The 27,288-nt window shown below is 36.7% G+C and overlaps 1 protein-coding gene across 5 annotated transcripts in view; it reads left to right on the top strand.

Moving 5' to 3' along the window:
- The window catches only part of LOC113063293 (disabled homolog 1-like), a 167,044-nt gene that overhangs the window by 81,954 nt on the left and 57,802 nt on the right, over positions 1 to 27,288 (top strand). For all 5 annotated transcript variants that reach the window (XM_026233570.1, XM_026233574.1, XM_026233572.1 and 2 more), the window contains exon 3: positions 21,465 to 21,604. In XM_026233570.1, coding sequence (XP_026089355.1) covers positions 21,465 to 21,604 — 140 coding nt within the window. The remainder of the gene's footprint in view (positions 1 to 21,464; positions 21,605 to 27,288) is intronic.

Genomic DNA, 27,288 nt, shown 5'->3' with positions numbered 1-27,288 from the left:
TTTCTGCATATGTTGGACACAGTTGGCAGCAGATACATTATTTTCTTTCTCACTCCTCTGGGAAACCATGTGTTTTTGCCAATTCAGAGCCAACAAGACCAGCGTGAGTTAGTAGTGGTTTGGTGCCGGTCTAGTTGACATTTTACTTGCTCTGACAAATTTTTTACTGGTACCACCACAACCTAATTTTTAGCAATGTAATTTCGAGACATTCGAAAACACTGCAAAAGCTGGTTTAGTTTGAAAACCTCTGGGTTGTGTTTTAGTGTAAATGGACCAAAATTGCGACTTTTGAAAACGATCTAAACAACATTCACTCTGCATATCCTTGACTACTGTGTAAACAGTAACATCATGCTCATTGTTGTACCTGCATGAATGGTCATGTGGCATGTGTTTTCGGTTGTGTAGTGTAGATGGGGGAACGTTTCTCCAACGCAATGAAAACGGAAGTGTAGACGTGGATTTTTTTCATTTTAAAACACCATTTTAAAATGAAAACGCACTAGTGTAAACTGGACCTGAGACTGTAATAGTGGACTAGCGATGAGTTTACCTGTTCGGTGTGATGACGTTTAATGGCCATGTCAACCTCTGGAGTCCCATTTAGCAAGACAAGTAAAAGTAAAGTGTTTTTTTTTTTTTTTATGTCATTAAGTATTTTATGTTATAGAATAAAACATGAAAATATATTAAACTTGTGTGAAGCATAGACATCCAAAAAATACAATCAGAATTCCATTGGCTTCAAGACAATGGAATCACAAGTGCTAAAGTGCTAACTTGTTTCTAGGTTTTGGCCTGTTTTATGCACTTCCCTCAACAGTCTTGGGGAGAAAATATAAATAAATTAACAAAATATAAATAAATCAAGAAACCATCTGGTCTGCCACCCAGTGAAACCAGCTAAACACCAGCTTGTCCACTTAAAGACTAACTTAATTAATATCAGAAAACCAGCTTAAGATTGTTTAAAAAAACAATACACACCCTCAATATAAAAACCAACACACTATGGCGTACTGTATGTGCTCTGTATTGGTGCATTGTGGGAAATTAGCGTTTTACCTTCTGTCCACTTCTCAGTGAGTCAATCCCAATACACCCACAGCTCTGTGTTCTCTTGAGAGCCATGTTTATGAGTGGACCTCAGGACATGCCACACTCCGGTCAAAATGTCAGATCACTGGTGTGATTCAGTGGCTCGCTGCATGGGGAATGACGTTAGAGGACACAAGAAGGCATAAGGAGAGTGAGCGGGGGATAAATACTCCTGACACACACACATACACCCCCACGGATGCACAAACTTTGAAAGTTCTGCTCGGCTGACTCATAAGTAGTGGCCATTCTTCACCCCATCTGCTGCTATCTGTCCTTCTCAAGACAGGAAAGGTGGGCACTTCTTTCTCCTTTCTTTCCACTCACCTGTTTTCATCTGTTCACTTCTCTTATTTTTATTTATTTATTTTGGTCATTTCAAACAGGATCTGGTGGATGAGTGTGATTTTGGCAAGCAGGACAACCTGGATCAGCATCTTTTTGAGCATTTTTTCTTGAAAAGTCTGTTTCGTGTGTCCTAACCAGACTTGACACAATGACCCTTAAAACCATAAATCATGCATTTTCCCTGTTAATCTTCCAAGATTTTCTCCTAAACAGCCACAACAAGTGTTTCACACAGCATTTCACACTGGCCCCAACATTAACGATTTGATAATAATAATTATTATAATTTTCAAATAATGTAAAATGTTTTTTTTACACTTTTTTTTTTCATTTAAACTTTACATACATAAAATATTGTTTTATATTGTTTTATATTTTAAAATAATAATAAAAAGTGTTTTTGAATAGCAAATCAGCATATTAGACTGATTTCTGATCATTTCACTATATAACTATTTTACTGCATTTTACCAAATAAATGTACTGTAGCTTAGGTGTGCTTAAGAGTCGTCTTTAAAAAACATTAAAGAGATAGTTCAGCCTAAAATGAAAAATCTGTTGTTGTTGTTGTTTTTTCTACTGTGAAAATCAATGGCAACCACCAACTGTTTGATTACTAGCATTCTTCAAAAAATATTATTTTATGTTCCAAATAAGAAAGCAACTGATACAGGTTTGGAATCGACATGTGGGTGAGTAAATGATGACAGAATTTTCATTTCTGGGTGAACTATCCCTTTAATGTTTAAAGACGACTCTTAAGCACACCTAAGCTACAGTACATTTATTTGGTAAAATGCAGTGTTGATGAATTGAATCAATCACAGTAAACCGAATGTTTTAAGTTTGCCAAGGCACAAAAATATATGTACAAGTTGTACAACACATGTAACTTCACATGCCTAACTGTCTGCAGTTTGTAACATCAAGGCAATATTTAACATTCATTGAGGACATATAATTCACTGATGATTTAAACTCTCTTGTATCAATTAAATAATCTAGCCCTTTTCTCTCTAGTCCTGTTAATCAGCCCATAACCACTTTCCTCATGGTAGCACTGCTCTTTCTAATCGACATCCCCAGAGTCACCTCAACTTGTCCCTGTTTCATGGCTCCAGCCTGGAGCTGTAGCAGTGTCTCCTTGTTAGGCACCTCATATTGATTGCCTACACTTCCCACAAAGCAATTTGTTCAGTGGCATCTCTTAGGGCACTGTCTGTCTGTAAAGAGTGTTATCTGAAGGCTGTTATCAGAGGTGGTCAGAGCTCCATTCGGTGTCATATGGAGACGTTGAATGTTAATTGTGGGGTCAGGAGTTAATTGGCTAGTGTTGGACTGTGCGTAGACTGTGTCCGCCTGCAGATATAGTCAAGTGTGTGTATACCTGAAAGAAACTAGCTATTAGCATTCCTATTCATTTCAAAGGGTCTAACAGACCAAAAATAGTGGTGTTGAAACTCAGAAACTGATTTGAGCTCTAAAGCTCTCATCGTGCCACACAACGACGGAGTAATTACGTACTGTCAAAGGAATGGCTGAAATCCATTCCATTGTGAAAAGGCATGCAGACAGACAGGACAGAGGTCAGGTCACGGCCTGTCTAATATCACAGGAAAACACACTCAGATGCAGACAAGGTCAAGACGGGTTATTCATGGTCTGGACAGATGCACGTATTGAACTTAAACCACCCCTTGGGTGAAAAATCATTACTGTATTTTCAGAAAATTACCTAAGTCAGATTAAAATATGTATTGGATGTATTGGATTGAGGTATTAAAATCAATTCCCAAAATGTGAATCTGAATTTGGTCTGTGAAACCAAAAATTGAATACAAAAGAACCTTAAAATGCACTTTATTATTGGTTACATGTCCTTTAAAGTTTATTGAGTGACATTTTAATTTATTTAATTAATTGATGTTTTATATATTATCTGTGCTTATTTCTTACATACATACTATTTATCAAATCTTTCATATTTAAAACACTAATAATTTAATAACACTGTTAATCTTTAGCTAATCTCAAAATGAATATGCATTTTTGTACTGTATAGGTATCTATTTTACAACATCTATTACGGAGCCCAGCGTAGGTTCTGATTCTGCCTAACATCTTATTCTGTGTTCCACTGAAGGAAGAAAGTCACATGGGTTATGGGTCATTACAACATAATGTTGAATTTGGGTGAAGTGTTCCTTTAACAGAAGTCTGTCGGTGATGTGAGGTTGTGTGACTCTTGGCAAAGGTTAATGTGCTAACACACTGGCCATGTGGTTTGAGAGATGAGTTGGCAGCGAGTACAAGTAGTAGCCTACAACAGGGAAGACTATGACAATACAGCATGAAGACAGAAATGAAGAAACCTCTTTGACCTGAACATCTGCTGCTTTCATTGGGAGAGACTGGCATGTTGACAATAGAGTTCACTGTAAAGGAAGTTGTGTAGAAATGACTTAAAAGTTCTTACTACCTCAAAATTAACCATTTGATGGTGAAAACATGACATATCAATAACTGGCACATTTTGGCACAATTTTGGAGGATGTGTGTAATCATAATGACTACAGCATTTTTTCCAGGAACTTTTCCAAACATTGTTTTGCAAAATAAAAGTGGGTTTTGGAAACATTTATAGTAGAGCTTTTGTCACTGTGGGATGTAATATAAAAGTTGAATATGTTATTTTAGATGTTGCTCTCTGTTTACTTAGTGTTTTTGGCCTGTTTGACACATATTTTTAAACAGTTTTAACAGAGAAAGGACATTTTAAAAATCATTTTACCCTATGAGCACCACAGCTATACTGTAACTTTAAGTAGTGTTTTTTTTTTTTTTTTCATATTTACAGTACAGACCAAAAGTTTGGACACACCTTCTCATTTAAAGAGTTTTCTTTATTTTCATGACTAGGAAAATTGTAGAGTCACACTGAAGGCATCAAAACTCTGAATTAACACATGTGGAATTATATATGGAATTATATACATAACAAAAAAGTGTGAAACAACTGAAAATATGTCATATTCTAGGTTCTTCAAAGTAGCCACCTTTTGCTTTGGTTACTGCTTTGCACACTCTTGGCTTTCTCTTGATGAGCTTCAAGAGGTAGTCACCTGCAATGGTCTTCAAACAGTCTTGAAGGAGTTCCCCGAGAGATGCTTAGCACTTGTTGGCCCTTTTGCCTTCTGTCTGCGGTCCAGCTCACCCCTAAACCATCTCGATTGGGTTCAGGTCCGGTGACTGTGGAGGCCAGGTCATCTGGCGCAGCACCCCATCACTCTCCTTCTTGGTCAAATAGCCCTTGATGCCTTCAGTGTGACTCTACAATTTTCATGAAAATAAAGAAAACTCTTTGAATGAGAAGGTGTGTACAAACTTTTGGTCTGTACTGTACAACAAACATGAACAAAACTGTTTCTCAAAATGATTGCCACCTCTTAGTATGGAAGATGTGCGATTTGCTAAGCTATAGCTCTGATTAGGCTGTACGCTCATATTTACGAGGAACATGAACAAAACAGTTACTTAAAACTTGAGCGCCGCAGCTTAATGTGGCACGTTTGCTAACCGCTGAGCTATAGCTCTGACTAGCATGCATTTCAATTTAAAGGAACACAACCGAGTGATGAATTAAATGAATCCCTGAATATTCATTTGAACCAGTTCATTAAAATGAAGTATCTGCTTGGTCCAGCTTTGAACTACATTCAAAGCAGATTGAATAAAAATGAATAATTATTTTCTCTAGTGCTATTTGAGAGAAAGAGCCAGAAAGGTGTTGTTTATTGCCTCGGTTTGCTTAGTTGCACAATATAATGAGACTTAAAATCAGAGATGTAACATTCTGTCATGCTACACCGCTAATCGCTAGAAAAAAAAAATAGCTTGTTACTGGACAAGCTGCACTGTTTTCAAAACAGCTTAGCTACTGAAAAATGTAGTTGTGTTAGCATCACTGCTAAGTTGCTTCTCAACATTGCAATCATCCACATCCATGGTATCTGATACTGTCTTTTTTACTATCATTTTTTTATGTTAGCAGTGACTAGGAGCTTGTCTTTAGCTTTATGCTCTGCCCCTTTCTGTCTCCTGGACATGAGTGTGTCCCTCATTAACAACTCGCCCTTAACCCTCTGTCCTGCACAGTCACATCAGAATGGATAAAAAGTCCTGCCCGTCCTTATCTAAGTTGCTCCAGCTGTCATCATTGTTATTCTAACTTCATGCTTAATGCTGACCAGAAAAGGTCATTCTCACTCTAATGGGAGTCATTGAGTGTTGTCAAGGGAGTTAGCCTTTATAGACCTTTATAGACCTCTTTTTTTATTTTTTTTATTTATTCAGGAAGGTTATGCAATATTTTTTTGGCTTCTTTTAGGATTTACTAAAGCCACACAGTGTTTACTTTGGTTAATGTAAAAGTTTTTTTTTTTTTTTTTTTTTTTTTTACCATTGACAAAATTGTTAAGTATATTATGCCCAGTGTCTTAAAATCTGTTCAGATTTTAAAAGCTGTGTTGAGTTCCAACAGTATTAGTGCATCAAAAAACCTCCAACTTGAACAACTATTTGCTTGGGTTTTATGCTTTAAAAACTCTACAACCCACTTCAACTTTCCACCGCAATGAATTTCAGACTAGCACACTGATTCGGCCCATCAGGTAACATTTAAGTCGCTGTGTTGTCAATAAAAGCTGGGAGCTCTTATTTTTCCAGGCTGAATGCACAGTGAACATCTATTTAGGCCCGGGACAAAAGGCCATTGACTTGTAGACAGCTCGAGCACTGTGGGAAAAGGTCAGTGAGTGGGTGCTAGTCATACCTGGTACACCTGAATAACCTGCCATTGATTTTGCTGCACACTGGATGACAAGCAAATCAAAGGCCCCCTAAAGTGCATTTCTGAGCTGTCTAAGACCCGCTGTCTCTGTAGCAGGGTAGACCCCTCGCTATTTGAGACACATGTGCGTTAGCTTTATCCATGTTATTCTTGAGTCGGGATGTCATTATGTGGGAGAAGAAACTATTCTTTAAAGGATTTGCTTATACAGACTTTCTGTCATCATCGTTTACTTTATTTCATATGTGGAACACACCAGAAGATATTTTAAAGAATGTACCGAACATTCTTTTCCATCCAATTACAGTGGATTTCAAATTGGCGCAAAATGTCCATTTTAAGCTTGAACTGTATTGCATGGAACATAGTGACTAGTACAATTCTTCTGTGCAGGAATAAAGTCAATATGGTTTGGAACAACATGATTATGCAGTTTTTATTTTGGAGTTTACTATGCCTTTAAAGAACTCTTTCTTCTTTCCGTCTTTTGACAGAGAGGGAATCAGAATAAAGAGTCTCAGAGTGTGTGAGCGAGTAAAAGAGACAGACAGAGAGAGATTGATGGCTATGTCTTGTGAGAGTTTTACGGACGTGTACAGGGTCAGGAATTGAGCAGACGAGCAGAAGCTACATCGAAACATGGCTGCCGAAGGCTGAGGGAGTTCATGGAAGCGAAGAAGCTTCACGCACATTTCAATATCACTCTACGAAATGTGATGTGAGACGGTGAACTCGCTTAACCTACACAAGGTTCATAGCAAAGCATACACGAGGTTAAAAATAGGCTACCCATTTGCAAATAACATTTTTAATCACATCATTACATATATCTATCGTTCGTCTGTCTTTTTGCTTTTTGTCTGGCTACTTTGTGAATTTTTAAATATGGTAATTATACAGTATAGTTATTGTAGCGTGTTGATTTCTAGCTGTGTGATATATGTGGGGTTTCTTTAAGGTTTTATTTTTGCATTTTATGTTTATTTTTATTAATTTTGTTTATTTTTGAAAGTTTATTTCTTTATTTCTTCATTAATTATTATTTTATTTATTCTGTCTGGTTACTTTTCCCTGTGAATTTCTAGCTGTGTGAAATATGCATTTTCTTTTTACTTGCACAGTTAGTCACAGTTAGTACCTGCAGGTGCTGCAGCTTGTGTGTGTGACAAAATGCTTTTGAAAGTGACGAACAAGGACAAGAAATGCAAATAAAGCAGAACGATCCTAAAAGTTTCCCACAAACCACCCAGTTGGCTGCATCTTTACGAATCGCCTTTTCCCTGTGGAACTTGACTAAGAAGACACACTCCTACAGAAGCATGCATGTAATGTGCCTTTTTTTTCTCTGGTCAAACTTTAGCTCCTTGCCTCAATATAGCCACATCTCCCCTTTTGGACCTTCTCTGACAGACAGTAAAACTTTTTAAACGGCAGCTCTCTGGTAACTCTGCAGACTGACCTTGACGGTGAGAAAGTGTTTCCTCTTAGCCCCTTCAGTGCTTAAACACACTAATTTGTCGTGTAGTCTGTCAGGACTAAATGACCTCAGCTCAGCCTCAGGTTAGACCTGCACCACGCTGATAGTCAGGAGGTCACGATGGCAGGAGATCTCTGAATCAGCACCGCTTACATTACTGCAGCACTGCCCCCCGGTGACTTGGTTCTCAGATGGTAAGGCAACGTGAAACAACATTTGTGATACAATTCACTTCCATAATGGTATACTAAATTTCAAAATAAAATAATATATTCAGTGGGAAATAATATAGAGTGAGATCAGCTGGATTTTTATTTGATTCTGAAAGGAATACTTTGAAATCTGCAATCCAAAAACTATTTTTTGCTGAATCCTACTATAGTTTAAGTTTTGCAGCCTGTATCCCCTGCTGGTTCTTTTAATTGTCTTGCTTTAACTTGAAGCTTCTGAGCTTCTAGTCATCTAACAAAAGATGTATGCTCACCATAAAATATTACAATTTAAAATTAAAATAGCCATGGAAATATCCAAGGACAACAGATAAATTCTGTAATTATGAGAAAATATTTGATGTCTTAAAGCAGAGATAAAATATAGTGGAGTTGCACAGTAGGTTAATATTATTTTTCACAACAAATAAAACAAAATTTGGTCAAATGCTGCACAATTCAACATTCAACTAAAATTATAATAAATTACATAAAATTATCACATTTTCATTATCACAAATCATTACACTTTTACAACTCATTTTTTAGCTTTATACATTACAGATTGTTTCAAAACAGCTTTGCATTAATAAACAAGAAAATAACAGAATTAATGATGCAGTCTCCTTCAAATATGAGACAAATCTGAATATTTCCTTGAAAAAGCTCTAAAAGACAATAGTGTCATTATTCAGTTCAGATTTGATTCAGTTCAAGTTCACAATCCAGTCAGTTACAAAAAAATCAAGCCCTGTCCAACATATTTGTGGGAGGTGAAATATTTTTTTTTTTCACTTTATCGCACTGACTTGTGTCATATTATGGACATAAAATGGGTGGTAAACAATATTACTTTTACTTTAATAGAGACTGCTTTTTAGGTGGTATATTGAGCGTCCTTGCATCCTACTAAGTGATTTTTTTTTTTTTGTTATTATTTATATATATATATATATATATATATATATATATATATATATATATATATATATATATATATTTTTTTTTTTTTTTTTAAACTTGCTTTTCGATTGATCGTGTCAAAAACTATAAATGACTCCTGAAATTAATTTTTCTGATGCATGAACAAAACTGTCTAGACTGAACTGAGAAGTGCAAGTTAAAGTGGGTCCAATGCTACAGTAAAGTCATGTCTGATTCAGTAAGTCTACAATCAGAGAGATGGAGAGAGAAAAAAGCAAAGTTCCTCAGCGGAGAAGAGGGGCTCCTCTCCACATTTAGAGCAGAATTGATCCCCCATGTACTGGTGACAGGCCTCTCTGACAGCATGCTATTAAAGAGATTTAGTTTAGCGATACATATGCTAGCAACAAGAAGACAAAACATGTTATTACCCAAACAACCCACTGCAGGTGTTTCTCAACCCACAGCATGCGGCTGTGTTCTCTAAACTGGAATGAGATTTTATAATATGGAAAAAGACACTTTGGTCTGATTTTCATGTGTGTGTTCGTGTAAGTCGTTGACTAATGATGTAGAACCCTGTTGTGCTTTCACCTGTGGTAACGAAGCACTTTTCCTAGAACAAAAATAAAAACAGTTGCCACTGGAATCTGAAAGCAGATTGTGAAATTTTTCAGTAGTAATAAATCACAAAGGCAGTCAAGCAATACACTAGCTGGTCTTTGCAGGGCCAGAATGATGCTAATAATTTGTACAGTAGTGAATGTTTTAATTTAAATGAACATTAATGTGAAAGGAAGCCCTTTAAAGCAAACTAAACCCACTTTCAATAGTATTTGAGACTTCAGTTGTTATTAGTATTATGGTCAGGCTATTCATTTTTGTTTTAATAATGACTGGGTAATATTATTTGGCTAGAAATGCTAAAATAGCTTAGCATAGTTTAGCATGACATCTTTAAGGGTAATGTCCCTGCTAAAACCACTCTTAAACCGGTCTAAACTAGTTTGCTGGTTACCTAGTCTCCAAGCTTGTCACAACGAACTGGCTTGATGATTTTAGAGGAGTTGAAGCCAGGTAGCCGACTGCTTGACAAGGCTGGAAAATCAGCAATACTAGTAGCTTAAACTAGGACCAGCAAACTTATTTAGTAGAAAAGATTGTGCTTCGCTAAATCCGTATTGCTAGCTGAACAGGAGCATTAGAGCTAATATGAATAATTTGAAATATTTGTAGGCCAAGTTTGCAAGACTCATGTAAACAAATGAGTTTAGAATCAGTTTAGGTTGTTTAAAATGAAACTAAACTCTAAACGCAAAAGCATTTTCATCAAATGACTATTTTATACTAATGAAAGTGTGACCTAATGTTTATACTGTAGAAACTAGGCTTCATTTGTGCTAGCAATGCTTAACAAATCAAATGTGAAAGATGAAGATGGAATTGTTCTTTTCGATGTGCGAGTAAAACATGCACAGCAGCATTTTCCATCTGATAAATTGGCCTTTTTCTCAGATATGGCAGACAATTGAATGAAGGTGCTGGTTGTGTTGAGGCACATCTAATCTTCTTGCTATATGTGCTGCGTCTCCCTCAGGCCTTGTTGGCTGTTATTAAAATGTGCTTTTCCATCAAGACAGGACCCAAACGTACTTACAGTCTCAGCTTGTTCCAGTCTCACTCAAATAGCCATTTCCAAAGCAGCAGACTATTTCCCTTCACTGCACATCGGCAATCATCTTGTCTCCAAATGTGCATATGAAGCCAGAAGAGAGGAGAAGAAGAGGGAAGGAATATTCTAGATTTATTACTTTATTGTGACGGCATTATTGCCACTCGGCTCTCTCTGTGTTTACCCAATGTTATTGTTTTGCTTTGATAAAGTAGCTTTTATTTTCCTGTGGTTCAGTGTTTCATATAGTACTGTATATGATGAGTACTGGGAGTTCACAGGCAAACCAGTGGGAGGTTGTTTAGTGCTGAGTTATAGGCCCTGTAACTCAACTATGGAACCATTTTGTTTAGAGAAATTGATATATGGTCTTGTGCAAAGTGTCCAATTTTTCTCAAATAACAGACGAGTGCTGCTACAGAACCAGTAAAGGCATACTGCTTTCTTTGTAAGTCGAGAGGATTAAAAAACAAAGTATCAGCCTCAAATGGCATGGCCATGAGTTGCCTGTGGAATTCTGTGCATATTTATGAATATAATGCATGTCTTCTGCAAAATGCACGTTACATGTTGAAAAATGTGAAATCTCTCCAAAATAGCAATAATGAAATGTTATAACTGTGTTGTTTTTTTTTGTACATTTTATATTGTATTTTTGTCATTGTAAATTTCACCACAAGTCACCACAAAACATTTAATTATGCTTCTAAATTATTAATTCATTTTATTTATATACAGTGCTTTTTACCTTGATATTTTTTTTAACAACTTCCTTTCTCTTTGGAGTGTTACAGGCTGTTTGTGAATAGATAAGATTCCTGAAGTTTCAAAGATTAAAGTCTCAAAATACATATTGCCACTGAAGTTTCAAACATGAGTTTTGAGCAGTGTAGAGTAGAGCTTGTTGTTCTTCATTTCTCCGATCACAAATGCAGACATGGTTTTATGTTTACGCGGCACGAAGCAATACAACGTGTAAAAAGTCATTATAATCAGTAATTATATCCCAGATGGATGCAACAAATGCCTAATTTTTAATGGGATTTATTGGTTTTGTCTTGTTGCACCGGCACACACGACATCACAGTATGGCAAGGGGCGTAACATTTCCGTCACACGCTTGAGGAATTCAGCCAATCACAATGCACTGGATAGCTGGCCAATCAGAGCACACCTCGCTTTTCCGAACGATCATCTTTGTACAAATCGATATGTTTCAGAAAGGCGGGGCATAGAGGAGAAACAATAATTTGCAGTATGTGGAAAATAATGTGTATTTTTAAATGTAAAACCGCATAAATACATTTAATTACACCAAATACACAAAATAATGTTATTTTTAACAACATCATATGAACCCTTTAAAAAAAAAAAGCTAAATGTCTATTTGATATCTGAGAGGAAACGTCCTATCAAAGTACCGCAGATGAGCATACACAGATGTAATTGCAGATGTTAAATAGACATTTCCATGATGTAGGTCTTCTATCAGATCTGTAGGAGTACAGCAGAATCAGGTAGCCTGAGAGATTAAGGTATAGAGCATGACGTTTTACTGAATAACTGCTTAAATTGAAAGTGACAGCAGGGAGGGAGGTAAAGGGGATTTAGAGGGAACAGAGGAACAAGGCATTGTGGGAGCACAAGGGTCATGACTGCCACAGGCGATGCCTCAGGCTTGCCACAGTCATTGACAATCACCTGTTACTCATGTGTCTTAGTCAACTCCACGAACAGACACAGAGAAATGCTTATGTGTACATTACAGTTTGATTCTTTTGTGCCAAAAAGCTATTTAGTCATGCTGGTGTGCACTCTAACAACCACTTTTCACCATCCAATTAATATTTGATGATAGAATCAAGTCCTGCCACACATTTCTTTTATTAGATATCATTTTCTCTCCGAAATACATTAAATTAGTAAAGTAGAATGTGTTGCAAATAGTGGTTCAATTTGACTGCAAATATAAAGTGTGTGCATGTGTGTGTGTGTGAGAGAGAGTGCAAGGTTATGGTGGCAGCAGGGTTTTAATTACTGAAGGATGAATGTTTAACTCTCTCACACTTTTCAAATAATTTTTTTCCTGAGGCAGAGGAGCCAACTGAGGCATATGAACGTGAACTTTATCCCAAACAGAGAAGTTACATTAAACACTCAGTGGGAATTTGCCTTCCCACCCTCGGCTGAACACTGAACTGTGAATGTGTGTGAAAATGACACATATAAAGTGCAGTATCTAGCACAGCTTGCACAATAGTTGTTTAATTCCTTCAGGCTCACAGCATTTACACTATCAACTTAAGGTTTAATGTGCTTTATTGACATGACAAATGATTTGTGTAATTGTAGTTGAGGAGAAGGAAACTAGATGATAATGTTCATAGAATTTTCTTTGTTTTCTTACCAAACCCATTTGTTGGTTAATTTCCCTCAACCTGTTGCATGAGTTTAGGGGCAGGGCTACTGATTTATTGGCCAATAGCAGATTAGGGGAGTGTTCAGGAAACCTGTTTGAAAACAGTATTTTGCAGTTCTGCTAGTTTTTTTTTTTTTAGGAAACTGGCTCTGTCATACAGTTTATTTCAATGAAACGATTTAACAATTTATGTAATTATGTAATGATGTCACATATAATAATATTAAAGCATCCAATAATGATGTGCAACATTGATGTTTTACATGTCTAAAGCATATGAAGTGAATAAACTAGTGTTAATCAACTCACCTTCTTGCCTTAGCCATGAGAAACCATGAAAAATATAAATAATAACAAAACACCCCCTCATTCAAGTCAGCTGCTTTGTTCAGCTCAACGGTTGTCTGTGGACGAGTCTAAACAATTTCCTTAGATGGTGACTCAAGAAGAGTTGTAACCATTAATCAACTCTCGAATTGAGAGTAAACCAGTAATAGTGTTTTGCTTATGACTAGGAAACGTATCGCTGGTATTTGTAATATGTTTTATTTAACTTTTTCTTCTTTTTTTTCAAAGTTCACGAGAAACATACATTTTGGCCCCTTCATGAAACCCTTGTCAGACAGTTCATGCATAAAAAGTTCATACTGTTCTTAGTTCAGTGTAATCTTGGAGTAACTGGAGCACAGAATGAGTTGGCAAAAACCAGAATCATAGAATTATAGACTCCTAGATAATAGAACTAGAGTTGGAGTGACTGCCAGGCACTCGTGTGTGCAGTGAACTTCTACAGTATCTCTGTGCTTCTAATGTGTGTATTGAGAATTGAGCTCAGATCAAGGACTTATATTTGCTGTTACTTGTCTGCTAGAGATGTGTGATGAAACGTATATCATCCACAACTGATGACAGTTTTCAGTGGTTATGATCTGCCAGTCTGGGGTTCATGGGACATCTCTATCTCTCCTATCTGTCCTGAATTGATTTGTGTGAAGTCTCTTCACAGGACTCTGGGACACTGCAGAGAAACATATGGTACTGTATGAAATGACAAATGACCCATAGACTGCCAAATAATCACAAACACACACACAAACTTGTGCACCTGGCAAAATTGAAATCAATTGTATTTACATTAACATAAAAATTATGTTGCGTTAACATTAACATAATAAACAAAACAACCCAATATAAAGACTACTTTGTGTTTCCTGCTAAATTAAATCTTTGGCATGTCAAGGAATATTTGGAGAATGTGGCTCAATTGTAATATAGATTGTGCGTCAAGCTTACTTCCTTTTGACATTATGTGCGTGTATATATATATATATATATATATATATATATATATATATATATATATATATATATATATATATAATTTTTTTTTTTTTCTGTATCAGTTACCGTTCAAAGCTAAAGGTTAGAAATGTGGGCCTTTTATAAAATAAATTCTTCCATAAAGAGCTGTTTTTGTTGTTGTTGTTGTTGTTGTTGTTGTTGTTGTTTTATAAAAACCTATAAATAAAATATGTCTTTTTTTATTTATTTAAATTTAACAAATACAATAAGTTCACCAAAACATGCACAGATGTGGAGTAAAAGCATTAATGAACAGAGCAAAATTGAGACCCCAATTTTTTACAGTTTCATCCTAAGGCTATGTTCATGGTTTCATTATAATACCATGTTATTCTCATGGTAAGTTCCTTTGAGTAGCTTGTAAGTATCAAGGTAAATGAAGAGATAGAATTGCAGCATGGTACCTTTACAGTACATGGATTGTTTATTTGTATATAACTTTTAATTAAGAAATGATGTAACGTTTCTTTATCTCTTTATTTTAGTCTTTTAACAACTTGACAACAACTAGTAGAATAGTTAATATTTTGGAGACATTTTCAGAAATAAGGCCGTTAAATGTATAGCACAAACAAGCACATACTTGCACACTTCTCATCTAAACTTGGTGCTTGTCTGAATACAGTGTGCCTCGTGGAGAACTGGACCATTCTGTCCATTCTACAGAAGGCTGAATAGATGCACTCACATGCTCACCAATGGATATTTCACACACTTTGATGTTTTCTCACCCATCAGTCTAATAAGATTAGCAGAAGCTTATTTTTTTCTGCTTTTCTTCTCACTCTTAAAAAGATAGTGAATGAACAAGGTTTTCAGAGTGGATCGATAGATGAAGCTGCAGTCAGTTTTATGTTCAGTGAAGTCAGTTTCATGTCATGTGTGTTGAGAGAACAGTAAATGAACCCTGTAAACTTAAAGTGTCTGATTAATGCTGTTGTCAGCAGTGGCCTACATGAACAACATTTTCAGACACGTGGTAAGTGCACGTGTGTATTTGCACACGGCTGCTCGTGTTGTCTCTTGACTACATCTCACTTGAGGGGATTTAAGATCTATCAGATTTAAATTCGACCGAGGCTTGAAACTGTGCAATTCTTTGAAGTATAACGAACTTAACATTTTTAAGCAACTTCAAACGACAACACAAATATTTCTTCTGGTCTCAGAAGGAACATTAATTAATTTCCATTTTCTTCTTGAAGGATAAATAAATCACACAAAAAGAGGTTTACAACACCAAACAGACTGAATCCTATTAGCACCATAGCATTTAGCGCAATCTGATTTGACAAAAGCTAGCAGTTTAATTATAGTTCATTAAAATAAATGAATTCATTAATTAATACATAACTAAATAATAGAAAAAAAACGTATTTAAAATATAGAAATAAAAACAATAAAATGTAGCTTTCAATTTAAATCGAGAAAATAGGCTTGTTCAAAAATTTTGTTACTTCATGAATGTTCATGAATATATTAATTTAATACAAACCCGATTTCAAAAAAGTTTGGACATTGTACAAATAGTCAATAAAAACAGAATGTAATGATGTGGAAGTTTCACATTTCAATATTTTATTCAGAATACAACATAGATGACATCAAATGTTTAAACTAAAGAAAATTTATAATTTCAAGGGGAAAATTCATTTTAAATTTCATGGCATCAACACATCTAAAAAAGATGGGACAAGGCCATGTTTACCACTGTGTGGCATCCCCTCTTCTTTTTATAACACTCTGCAAACGTCTTGGGACTGAGGAGACAAGTTGCTCAAGTTTAGGAATAGGAATTCTTGTCTAATACAAGCTTCTGTTTTCCAGTTTGCCGCAGTCCATCTTAAATGAGCCTTGGCCCAGAGAAAACACCTGCGCTTCTGGATCATGTTTAGATATGGCTTCTTTTTTGACCAGTAGAGTTTTAGCCGGCAATGGCGAATGGCACGGTGAATTGTGTTCACTGACAATGTTTTCTGGAAGTATTCCTGAGCCCATGTTGTGTTTTCCATTACAGTATCATTTATTTATGTGATGCAGTGCCGTCTAAGGGCCTGAAGATCACGGACATCCAGTATGGTATTCCGACCTTGAACCTTACGCACAGAGATTGTTCCAGATTCTCTGAATATTTGGATAATATTATGCACTGTAGATGATGATAACTTCAAACTCTTTGCAATTTTTCTCTGAGAAGCTCCTTTCTGATATCGCCCCACTATTTTTCAGCGCAGCATTGTGGGAATTGGTGATCCTCTGCCCATCTTGACTTCTGAGACACACTGCCACTCTGAGAGGCTCTTTTTATACCCAATGTTTCCAATAGACCTAATAAGTTGCAAATTGGTCCTCCAGCTGTTCCTTATATGAACATTTAAAATTGAACGGCCTCTTATTGCTACCTGTCCAAACTTTTTTGGAATGTGTAGCTCTCATGAAACCCAAAATAAACCAATATTTGGCATGACATTTCAAAATGTCTCACTTTCAACATTTGATATGTTATCTACATTTCATTGTGAATAAAATATAAGTTTATGAGATTTGTAAATTATTCCATTCATTTTTTTACTTACAATTTGTACAGTGTCCCAAGTTTTTTTGAAATCAGTTTGTACATTTTTTATTCGTCTAGTCCTTTGCCAAGGTGCAATTATTAAAGCTGTTAAAGCATTTTTTTCCTTATCAATTTACTCACTTATTCTTATCAACATATTTAAAAATAATATTTTGGTTAAGTTGGCATATTTAATTTATTTATTTTTTATTTTATTTTAGTATCGACTTAGTACTGAAGAACCAGGGCTTTGTATGAATTTATATTGATCTCTGTTTGATGCAGAAGATAAGAAACAGAGAAAGAAAACAGATAAAAGGCTAGAAAACCAGAGAGCAAGGACAAAATAATGGGAAGATTCAGAGAGAGAGAGAGAGAGAGAGATGGGCTTTAAAGTCGGCAACAGAAGCTTTAATTCAATAAAGACTGGAGCTCTGTTGTAAGAAAATGAAAAGTCTTGTAGGGAGTCATTAGGCAATGTGTGGTTTCTGGCATTGACACAATGTCACAGGGAGATGCCAGCCCAGCAGTAATAAAGTGAGTCTGTTTGTTTGTGAGAGAAAGTGTGTGAGGTAAGCATGTTCTTTCTATCTCTTTCTAAGAATAAACCATTTTTTTCTTTGTATCATTTCAGATATGTTTGGTAATATTTGTTTTGCTTTTTGCTGGCACTGTACATAATATACATTTCACTGATTATACTGTATATTAGGTTTCCTCTGTTTTGGTCTATACCACATTATATTTGATTCTTTTTGATTACTAATTCACATAATTGTTCTTGCGATTCATTTGCTACTTCATTAGTTCATTCTCGATGGATCACTGCTTCATTCCCTAGATCTTTTACAGTTTTGTGCTGAGAAAATAGTCACACTTTGTCGGTATATAGACAGTTTAATAAAATAAATACTAATCTTCATCATAATTGTTTTTAACAAGCTCATATATAATAATTATCTGTGACATATATAATTTAATAATTTGTTGTAAATAACATTGACAGTTTGTTGGTTATATGTAATTCCAAGTGAAATAAGTCCCACATATTCATTTAATCAATTAATATCAATGTTAGTAATGTTCTAGTATCAATTTGCAGTTATACTAGTTCGCATCTATATTCACATTTCAAACTTGTATTTATAATTTTAGATGTTTCTTTCCTAGTTTGATGTACTTCAAGAAATGTTTCTCTTTAAAATGGTTGTTTCTGGGATTCCTAGTTGTGGGGATAATGCAGGTGCAGTGCATTGAATTAAACCTAATGTCCACAGCTCACTATAGCTGGCTGCCAGAGTTCCCTCATTTTGAAGAGCCATGGGAGTGGGTGATATCCAGACTGCTTACCAGGAACCCCCAAGCTGTCCTCAGTCTGAATGAGGACTTTAGAATCATGCAGGTTAGAAAGCTGAATCTCGTTTCAAGACATCTCTACTCGGACAGTATAGTTGGCAGCTTTTTGACACAGATATACCCACCCACACACTCGTACGGTCAGGTATTTACCGCCAAAGTTCAGTCCCTGAGGCAGGCAGTGATAATAAGGGGTATTGCAGGTGCAGCAGTTTGAACTAGTGTTTATCCTGCCCATTCCTGCTGCTGAGGGACAGCTGAAAGTTATCAGCTTCCCAGAGCTCTCCACAAACTGTCAGAAAATTCAGAGCATGGGTTAAAGTACAAGTTCACCTAAAAATGAAAATTCTGCCTTAATTTTCTCATCTTCATGTTGCTCCAAAGCCATATAGCATTCTTTATTTTGTAGAACACAAAATACAATACTTTTGAAGAATGTTTCATCAGTTTTTTTTCCATATAATGAAAGTCAGTGGGGTTCAGAACAAATTTGGAGGCCATTCATTGGATTCCTTCCATCATGTGTGCGGTGACCTTAGAGGAGTTGTTAATACATCATCTTTCATGGATCACACGCTCCTCTTGATCAGCTGTTATGCATGTGAAGAAAGTACACTGCTATTCATTATGTCTCATCTCTTACTTTAGCATGTCACAATGTGTCAGTGTTATTGATAAATGTTGCAATAGAAGCCAAGAGCAATTTTCCTCAGCAATCCTATAGATTAATGATTGTGCAGTTGCTTGGTGGCTAGCAGGATAGCCCATAATATACCACAGATTGTCATTGTATTTCATTGGAGGGATGCAGGGCATTTTATACTGTTAGTGCATATATGGTTTGCTATACACACAAAGTGTTGAGTGTCTCTGAACATGCTTTGCTTGAGTAAATTACCTCAGGTTTTGGCCAGAATTGTCATGTAGAATCACAAATTTCTAATTTGCTACAAGCCTTGTGGAAGAGATCTTTATACCTTTATTTGTATAGAGCTTTATACAATAATGGTCGTGTCAAAGCAGCTTTACAGTGTCAAACAGGAAAATAATTGGTTAATAATGTAAGAAGACAATGACAAAGTCATTTTCCCAGCTATATTCAGTTCACTGATGATCCAGATAAGCTCTCTTTCAATAATTTCTGTGCAATCAGTCAAGAGTCCTCAACTGAACAAGCCAAAGGTGACAGTGGCTAGGAACCCAAATTCCATCTGTGACAGAAATGGTGTAAAACCTTGGTAGAAACTAGGCTCAGTCAGGGGGCCAGTTCTCCTCTGGCCTGTCAAAACCAGCATGGCTTGGTTTAATTCCAGGCTGCAACACAGGTGAAGAGGGTCTTGTCTGGTTCCAGTGGTCTTATGCCGATGGTCATCGAGGTGATGAGGTCTTCGCAGGGGATCTGTCTCTGTACCCAGCGTAAGTTTCTAGTGTGAGAGTAAGGTTTACCTGCACAGGTCTTATCTGGCCTCCATGACACTCATCCACCTAAACCTTTCCCCCTTCTGGGTCATGGCACCAATGGAACTTGTCCTAATCTCGCCACTCCAAGGGGTGCACTAACATAGAAGTTAAAAACTACTGCATCAGGATCTAGTGCTTCTCTTTAGGCCCCAAGTGTGAGGTTTACTTGGACAGGACTTGTCTGGCCTCAATTACACTCACCTTCTTAAAACGCATTCTCATATCGGTCACAGCACCAGCGTAATTGGACCAACTCTTACCCCTCCAAGCGGAATTTAAACCAGTGTCAACTGGCATTGGAGGTGGATGCACTAACAAGGATGATAAAGTTCACAGCATCATTTTCTAGTGTGCCTCTTGAACTCCCAAGAGTAAGGTTTGCCTGCAAAGGTCTCATCTGGCCTCCATTACACTCACCCCTACTAAACATCACTCCCATTCTGGTCACGGCACCATTGTAACGCTGGATGCTGAAAACCACATCCAGTTGTGCTAATTTAGTGTACATTGATTTGTTAAATGTTGTTGAATGCTGCCATCCAAATTGAGATCCTTTAAATTATATCTAGCTTTGAAATCAGTTTCAAAGTAGCTTCCCCAACACTGGTATGTCCCCTGCTTGCGTGATTAAATGCGTGGTTAAATTATTGGTCCCTTCTTCTCAGAGGACAGCGCAACCATTGATATGCAACAATGGAGAAAACGGAGGGGTATGTAGAAACAAGATCAACATAAGATACTACTGAAACCACAACAAAAACAAGAGCTAAGAGTGACCTTAAATGCAAGAAAGAGAAATGTCAAGCTAGTAAAGGGAGACAGATATAAAAAGGGGGTGGATATGGAGATCAGTGGGTTGACCAAATTATGGTGTTGCTGTCAGTAAGGTCTGCCAGCACATATTCCCCTTTTACCCTTCCTCTTGTACATGCTATAAATTAAGTTTATGTGTGTCCTGGTAAGTGTCTATTTGCCTTCGTCCACTGCAGGCTCAGACCAAATTGGGTCTGTTTGTCTGTTCCTCACTGAGCGTGAGCTAGTTAATTGGTCTAAATCCTTGGAGGCTCATCGATTGGCCAGTCCAGTTATCCAGTTATAGGCTTTGTGATGAAGGTGTGGGAGGAACCACTTGATCTTTCTAAGCCATGACTGGCTGATAGATGTCCACTTTGATGTGAGAGCTCAAAAAAAAAAAAAAAACAGCTTTCATCCCTCCTATCACCTCACACCAGACCAGGATACAGCATTGTTACTTAGAAACCAACCTTTCCCCATCATGCCTCGAGCCTGGCATACTTGTAATTATAGCCACACATATGCAGCAGTCTTGACCTTCTTTCTTAGCTGTGAATATTGTGCCAAACACAGGGCATCTGGGGGTTAGGGAGAGTTTTCAAAATTCTGGGTTAATTTTAAACCCCCTGGCTTTGAATAAACCCACGGCCCATGCAGACAAAACTCCAGCTGGACCTCGACAACTAGACTGAGATTAAAGAGCTAACTGCTCAAACAGAACACAGTGTTAGAAATATGAGGATGTGGGATATTAGAATATCGCTTGGTATTTTTGTCAGCTGCAAGGTCCAGATTGTGCTGATTGTGGGAAAAGTAATGGCATTTTGAGATGATAGTAGATGGAGGGAGGAGGAGATGTGCTGCAGATATGCAAAATTCATCAAATGATTGTATGCTTCATTTATCTTCTCTATTTTTCTTTTTCTTTCTCCAGGGCAGGACCGCAGTGAAGCAGCTCTGATAAAGCGTTTTAAGGGGGATGGAGTTCGCTACAAGGCCAAGCTCATTGGGATAGATGAGGTCACTGCTGCAAGAGGAGACAAACTCTGTCAGGACTCAATGATGAAACTCAAGGTGTGTGGTATAGTGTCAAAGTGGTTAGTGGTATAGTAGTTCCTTACTATACTATACCTGTATGTTACAATAAGATGTATGTACTGTGTGTGTGTGTGTGTGTGTATGTATATATATATATATTAGGGGTGTGACGGTTGGTATATAACCGTGAGACCGGCGGTTATAGTTGAACACCGTCATTAGAACTTTATAACCGCCAAAACCGCGTCACTAAAATATTTTTTACAAACATTTTTTATCAAAAATTATTTTCATTTTTTAGATGGGATCATCAGATGCGCAATATATCGGGAGACATGGTTTTTATCACTTAATGAAGTTTTGTAAATCGTCAGACATGATATTTACCACTTCATTAAATTTTGCTTTGTAGAAAACCTTTCTTAAAAACGAATTTCGTTTTGAACAAATTTTATCTTAATTTTAATAGATGTTTCATCAACCAATTGCATGTATTTTAATAAATATAGCAAAAAGCAAATATAGCAGACAATGATAACCGTGACATGGAAGCACCAGCGCGCCGCGTTCACTTGCACTGCACTGTGAACTAGAGCGCATCTCATTGTAAATGAAACTCAGCTTAGGCCTATGCCTCATACTCTAGCATTAAATATTTTTGCTGCATCCTTTCCAGGACAGACAATGTTTTTTTTTTTTTTTTTTTGCGGCTCGCATCAGCAAAGCATAGACCGCAAAACAATCAGCGGATGGCGGGCGGGTGCGGCTTTGAAATTTGCTCAAAAAACTTTGGCGCGGATGATGAGTTTTGTGACAGATCTCCTTAATAAACGGAGGTCTGAAATCTCTGCCCCTTTACCGATCAGAGCGCGCGCTGAAACGGAGTTAACCCGCTATCTCCAAGAACAACCAATTGACTCTATGGCAGATCCACTAGCATGGTGGCGAGACAATATGAAACAAAATGAAACACGCTCAATTGCATATAATTACAAATATTGCTGGCCCTTGAATCTGATTGACTGAGAGGAGTGCAATATTCTAGTGATATCAGGACGCCAAACATTTCACTGTTTGTATCCCTCCACTTGGTGTATTTCTCACAGCAAATGTCATGGCGGACACCCAAAAGCACTATAATTGTATGAATAATACGGTTTTTGTATTTAAATTGCAGTTTGTTAATAAAGATATTGTCTATTTACATTTACATTTAATAATTTAGCAGATGATTTTATCCAACGCGACTTACAAATGAGTAGTGTTCCGCTAATTAATCAAAGAATGTAATATATTACTCATTACTAGTCTGTTTTATTTTACATATTAGTTTCTGGCAATTAGTGATTAGAAATTAGTTACACTACTAGTTACAATACTTCTACATTACTGCTAGTTATATTACCCCTTCTAGAACGTTACTAACAACATATTTCTGCCTCATCATTTGACCAAAATCTACATTGGATTGCAGTCAGAAGTTATTACAAACACTCAATTATGATTAATAATGATATTTAAGTAGAAGTGTTGTATTAATCTCATTAATTGCCATGTGTAGCTTGAAGCTTATTGTAATTTCTCCATTACCCGATTATATTTCATTATGTATTTTATCAAATCACATAAGTTTGTAAGAAAGAAGTTAAATTTTCAAAAAAAGATTTTTAATTGTAGTGAAAATGGTAAAATGGTAAATGGACTGCATTTATATAGCACTTTCAGCAGACCCCATGGCCATCCAAAGCACTTTACAAGTTGTCTCACATTCACCCAATTCACTCACACATTCACACACCGACTGCGGTGTCAGCCATTCAAGGCGCCATCCAGCTCGTCGGGAGCAGCTGGGGTTAGGTGTCTTGCTCAAGGACACCTCGACACTTGGTCAGGTGGAGCCGGGGATTGAACCACCAACCTTCTGGTTTGTAGACAACCTAGAGTTGTTCTACAATATTCTCTCATCACGACACTAAAATAGGACAGTCAATCAGTACAAAATGTGTTTTACACCCGGTCAAAAATAAATACCGTCATATACCGTGAAACCGGTGTAATTTAGAAAAATACTTGATATTAATTTTTGGTCATACCGCCCACCACTAGTCTTAATTGTTTATAATTGTAGACAGCATTACCTTCTTGTTGATCCACAGTTTCACATTTAAAGCTCTATGTGTATGCTGCTTAAAATCATGGGTGGATTTTTACATTGGTCTGAACAAAAACAGCAGACAGGCTCCTTGAGAATGAAAATTCATTCTCTGCCTGCAGGGGGCACTTTTGGAATGGCAGAAATAAAGTGGTTTCCCCGGTAAGAAAAAAATAGGTGCTGCGCTCATAAATGCTAAATGAAAGTGCCATTAAAAGTTTTAAGACCTCTTGAAATTATGATTGAAACTTTTCTTATACCATTTCAGGTATTTAATATTTTGTATGGCTTTAAATTTTATTGTTATTTAAAAGAATATGTGATATCGGTGATTGGCTACATTGCTCAACTCTTCAAGAGCACAATGTAAATAGTAAGTTTTTATGCTGTCAGGAGTGCAAATGCAAATACACACTGTATATTTTTGCCAGATCTTCAATGGGCTAGTAACATATCTCTGCCATCATGTATTTCCGGTCTAGCGAGTTTGGTCATGGGCACTTCTAGTTTTGCTAAACAAATGTCTACCCTACAGTCAAAGTGACATAATGTCATGAAAGTGTGGACCGCAAGGGTTTAGGGTGAGATTTGGGACAGGGACTATAAAGGAGATGTGTACAGTATTTTTTAATATCACTTAAAACGCAACTAAGATCTACATTGTTATTATTATTACTATACTATGAATGTTAATTGAGCCAGTGGCATTTTAAATGTATGTATGTTTGTGTCAGGCAGAGTTGAATGAATGAAATACTCTAATCTGTACTGTTCACAAAATGAAAGACTCGAACTCATGGTGTGTACATATAGCTACACAATGTATTTTCCCCTAACCAATCATGTAAATGTACAAATTACTTATTTATCCAAAATGTTTGTATTGCATTGACTTTTTATTAACTGAAATACCTTTGTCTTGTGAGACATCAGTTGATCTTCATAAATATCCATTTCTCAATTCTGCACATGCATCAGTTTATTTCATCAACATATTTTACATTTACACATAGCGATCTCAGAATCAAACATATTTTTAGATGAGAACACATGCTGTAAAAAGAGCTAATTTAAAGATTTGTTTTATTTGTTAATTAATATAAACAAATTGTAAAAATATACCGTATACGCTGCTTATAGACACCAGAAAGATAATGATTAATGCAACAAATGCTCATTTTCACAAAATAGATAAATATGAATACAAATACATGGAAATACAAACACCGATATTTTAATAAAAACATAACCACTATAATTAATGTTAATTTGTACAGATACAGTTATAAATAGATTACCCCCCCCCCCCAAAAAAAATATATTGAGTTCATAATGCAGAAATCTTGCAAACCTTATGATCTTATAAATAGAAGTCAGAACAAAATCAACTTTCCAAAAATACAGTATACAGTTTTGTACAGTGAATTTTGTCTAACCACTGATGCTGAACCATGTAATCGACAGTAGAAAGAATGAAGCAATCTCCTAAGCATGCGCACAGTCGTGTCGGCAAAGCTCGCCAACATCATCTTGTGCACCTAGCCAATTGCTTTTGGTTTCATTTGAGGGTGTTTAGCACCCTCTGATACCTTTGTTCGGGCATTGGATTCCATTCCAGGATTCCATGACTAGTTTTTGCAAAGTTTTCTTTTAAGTGTAGTTTTATGGTTTAAATACCAGTAGTATTTATAATTACCTTTATTTGAAAACAGTATGATAAATGTTTTTTTAGAAATCCTCATTTAACTAGCTACATAAAAGTTGTCATTTCAGTCAGTTGAATTAATAAGCAACATCCATTAGACTGGGTAATGAGCCATGTGAACACCAGGGCTCACACTACCTTGTGTATGTGGGATGCTTTATCTGTGCATGCATGTATGCCCCTGATACACATAAGTAGACATTGATACACGTTGTCTTGATGCCTCCAATACTCAGTGTCTTATTGTATGTTCGCCATAAATTGCATCCTTTTCACCAAAGTTTAGATTGGTTTCTTAGTGTGTTTGAGAGAGTGGGTGATTTCGCCGTCTGATTTGCATGTTGGTCTGATTGGAATGTCCAGACTGTTATTGATCCAAGCTGTTTACCTCTCACTCATCCAGACACATAATCTATACTCATATTCTCACAGTCCTCCACTCCTTAGCAAACAAATGAGTCCCATAGCGTCATTTTTAATTTCTTATTCCTCTCTCTCACTTTTTATGTCTCTCTGTTTATCACACTGTGGGGAAGAAGAGTTTAAACAACAGTTTGACTTGAGCCTTTTCATATAATCCCCATCCTCACTTTAATAATCAGCCCACGTAGTGCTCTAAATACTTCGTTAAGCATCTGTCCAGCTTCTCCTACAGATAAAGCTCTGCCCAGGCACTCTGGATTGCACATTTACATCTTATGTTTTACATCTGCATCTTTTCTTCACCACAGAAACACTGATACACAAACTGTCTGTTTTTGAAATGTCAGTGCTTGTGCCTCTTTTGCCATGATCTCCCAGCAACGGCTCATTCATCATCTCGCCAGCACATATGGATAGGCATAATGGTGTGCAAACATACATTATCTGACTGAAGGATTCTGCTCCCTGCACACTTGGAAGGAAGATCAAGAAACAGCATCATCTGACTGGCAAGAATATGGTCCTGGAAGACTTGAGGTCTCCAGCTGTTTGGAGACACCTTTGAATGTTTTGGATATACAAAGCAAGATTGATTTTAGAGCAAGATTCGGCTTTTGGTTTATTGCAACTTTATTTAGCAAATCTGACTTGACAAGTGGTTTATGAAAACATACAAGACAAATGGTTTGGATTCTGGCATAGGTGGTGCACAACCATCTGGGGTAGCACTTTTTTCTTCATACTGCTCTCAGCTTCTCTATCGCTCATGTGCAGGAGTTTTAGAGAAGGATGGCGCTTTCTGTTCCTTCTACACCTCTTGTTGCAAATAAATTGTGTCCAGTGTGAGCTGTGTGTGGGTGAACAATACAGATTAAGCATTTCTGTGGACTACAAAATACAATTTGTTGCTATTTGGTTTATGCAAAATGTACTAATAAAAAAAAAATGTGTGAATATTTTAATTGATCTGAAGTTTAAGGCCGGGTTCACACCGCAAGTTGCAGCAGAGCAGAAGCAGCGCGTTAGCAGCAGGTAGGCAGAGCAGAAGCAGCGCGCGCCTATTTTGCTTTCACACCGGCAGCGGAGGCAGCGCGCAACTGAACAGCAGATTTTGGTCAGAGTGCTCTATAATGGGTACGTTCGCATTGCTTTATTTCCCATTTAAAATACATTTAAATAAAAAGACTTGGCAAGAAGCTTTTTTAATTAATAATTTCATTGTTACTTTTGTTGGATCTTTGTTTTGCTGTCTTTGTTTTCCGTGCAGTATACGTGTTGTTGATAGAAGAAAGGCCATTGCGCTATATTTGTTATTAAGGAGACTAAAAAGACGCAGACTTTGGGTTCATCCCATTAACCGACGTAGGAGAGAACATGGTGCATATTACCATCTTGTCACTGGGTTTGTTTGCAATCAAATTTACCAAAAAACACCCTGAA

The sequence above is a fragment of the Carassius auratus genome, chromosome 45, assembly GCF_003368295.1.
Source record: "Carassius auratus strain Wakin chromosome 45, ASM336829v1, whole genome shotgun sequence".
In the NCBI taxonomy this organism is placed as follows: Eukaryota; Metazoa; Chordata; class Actinopteri; order Cypriniformes; family Cyprinidae; genus Carassius; species Carassius auratus.
This window is presented reverse-complemented; position numbering and strand designations above follow the sequence as displayed.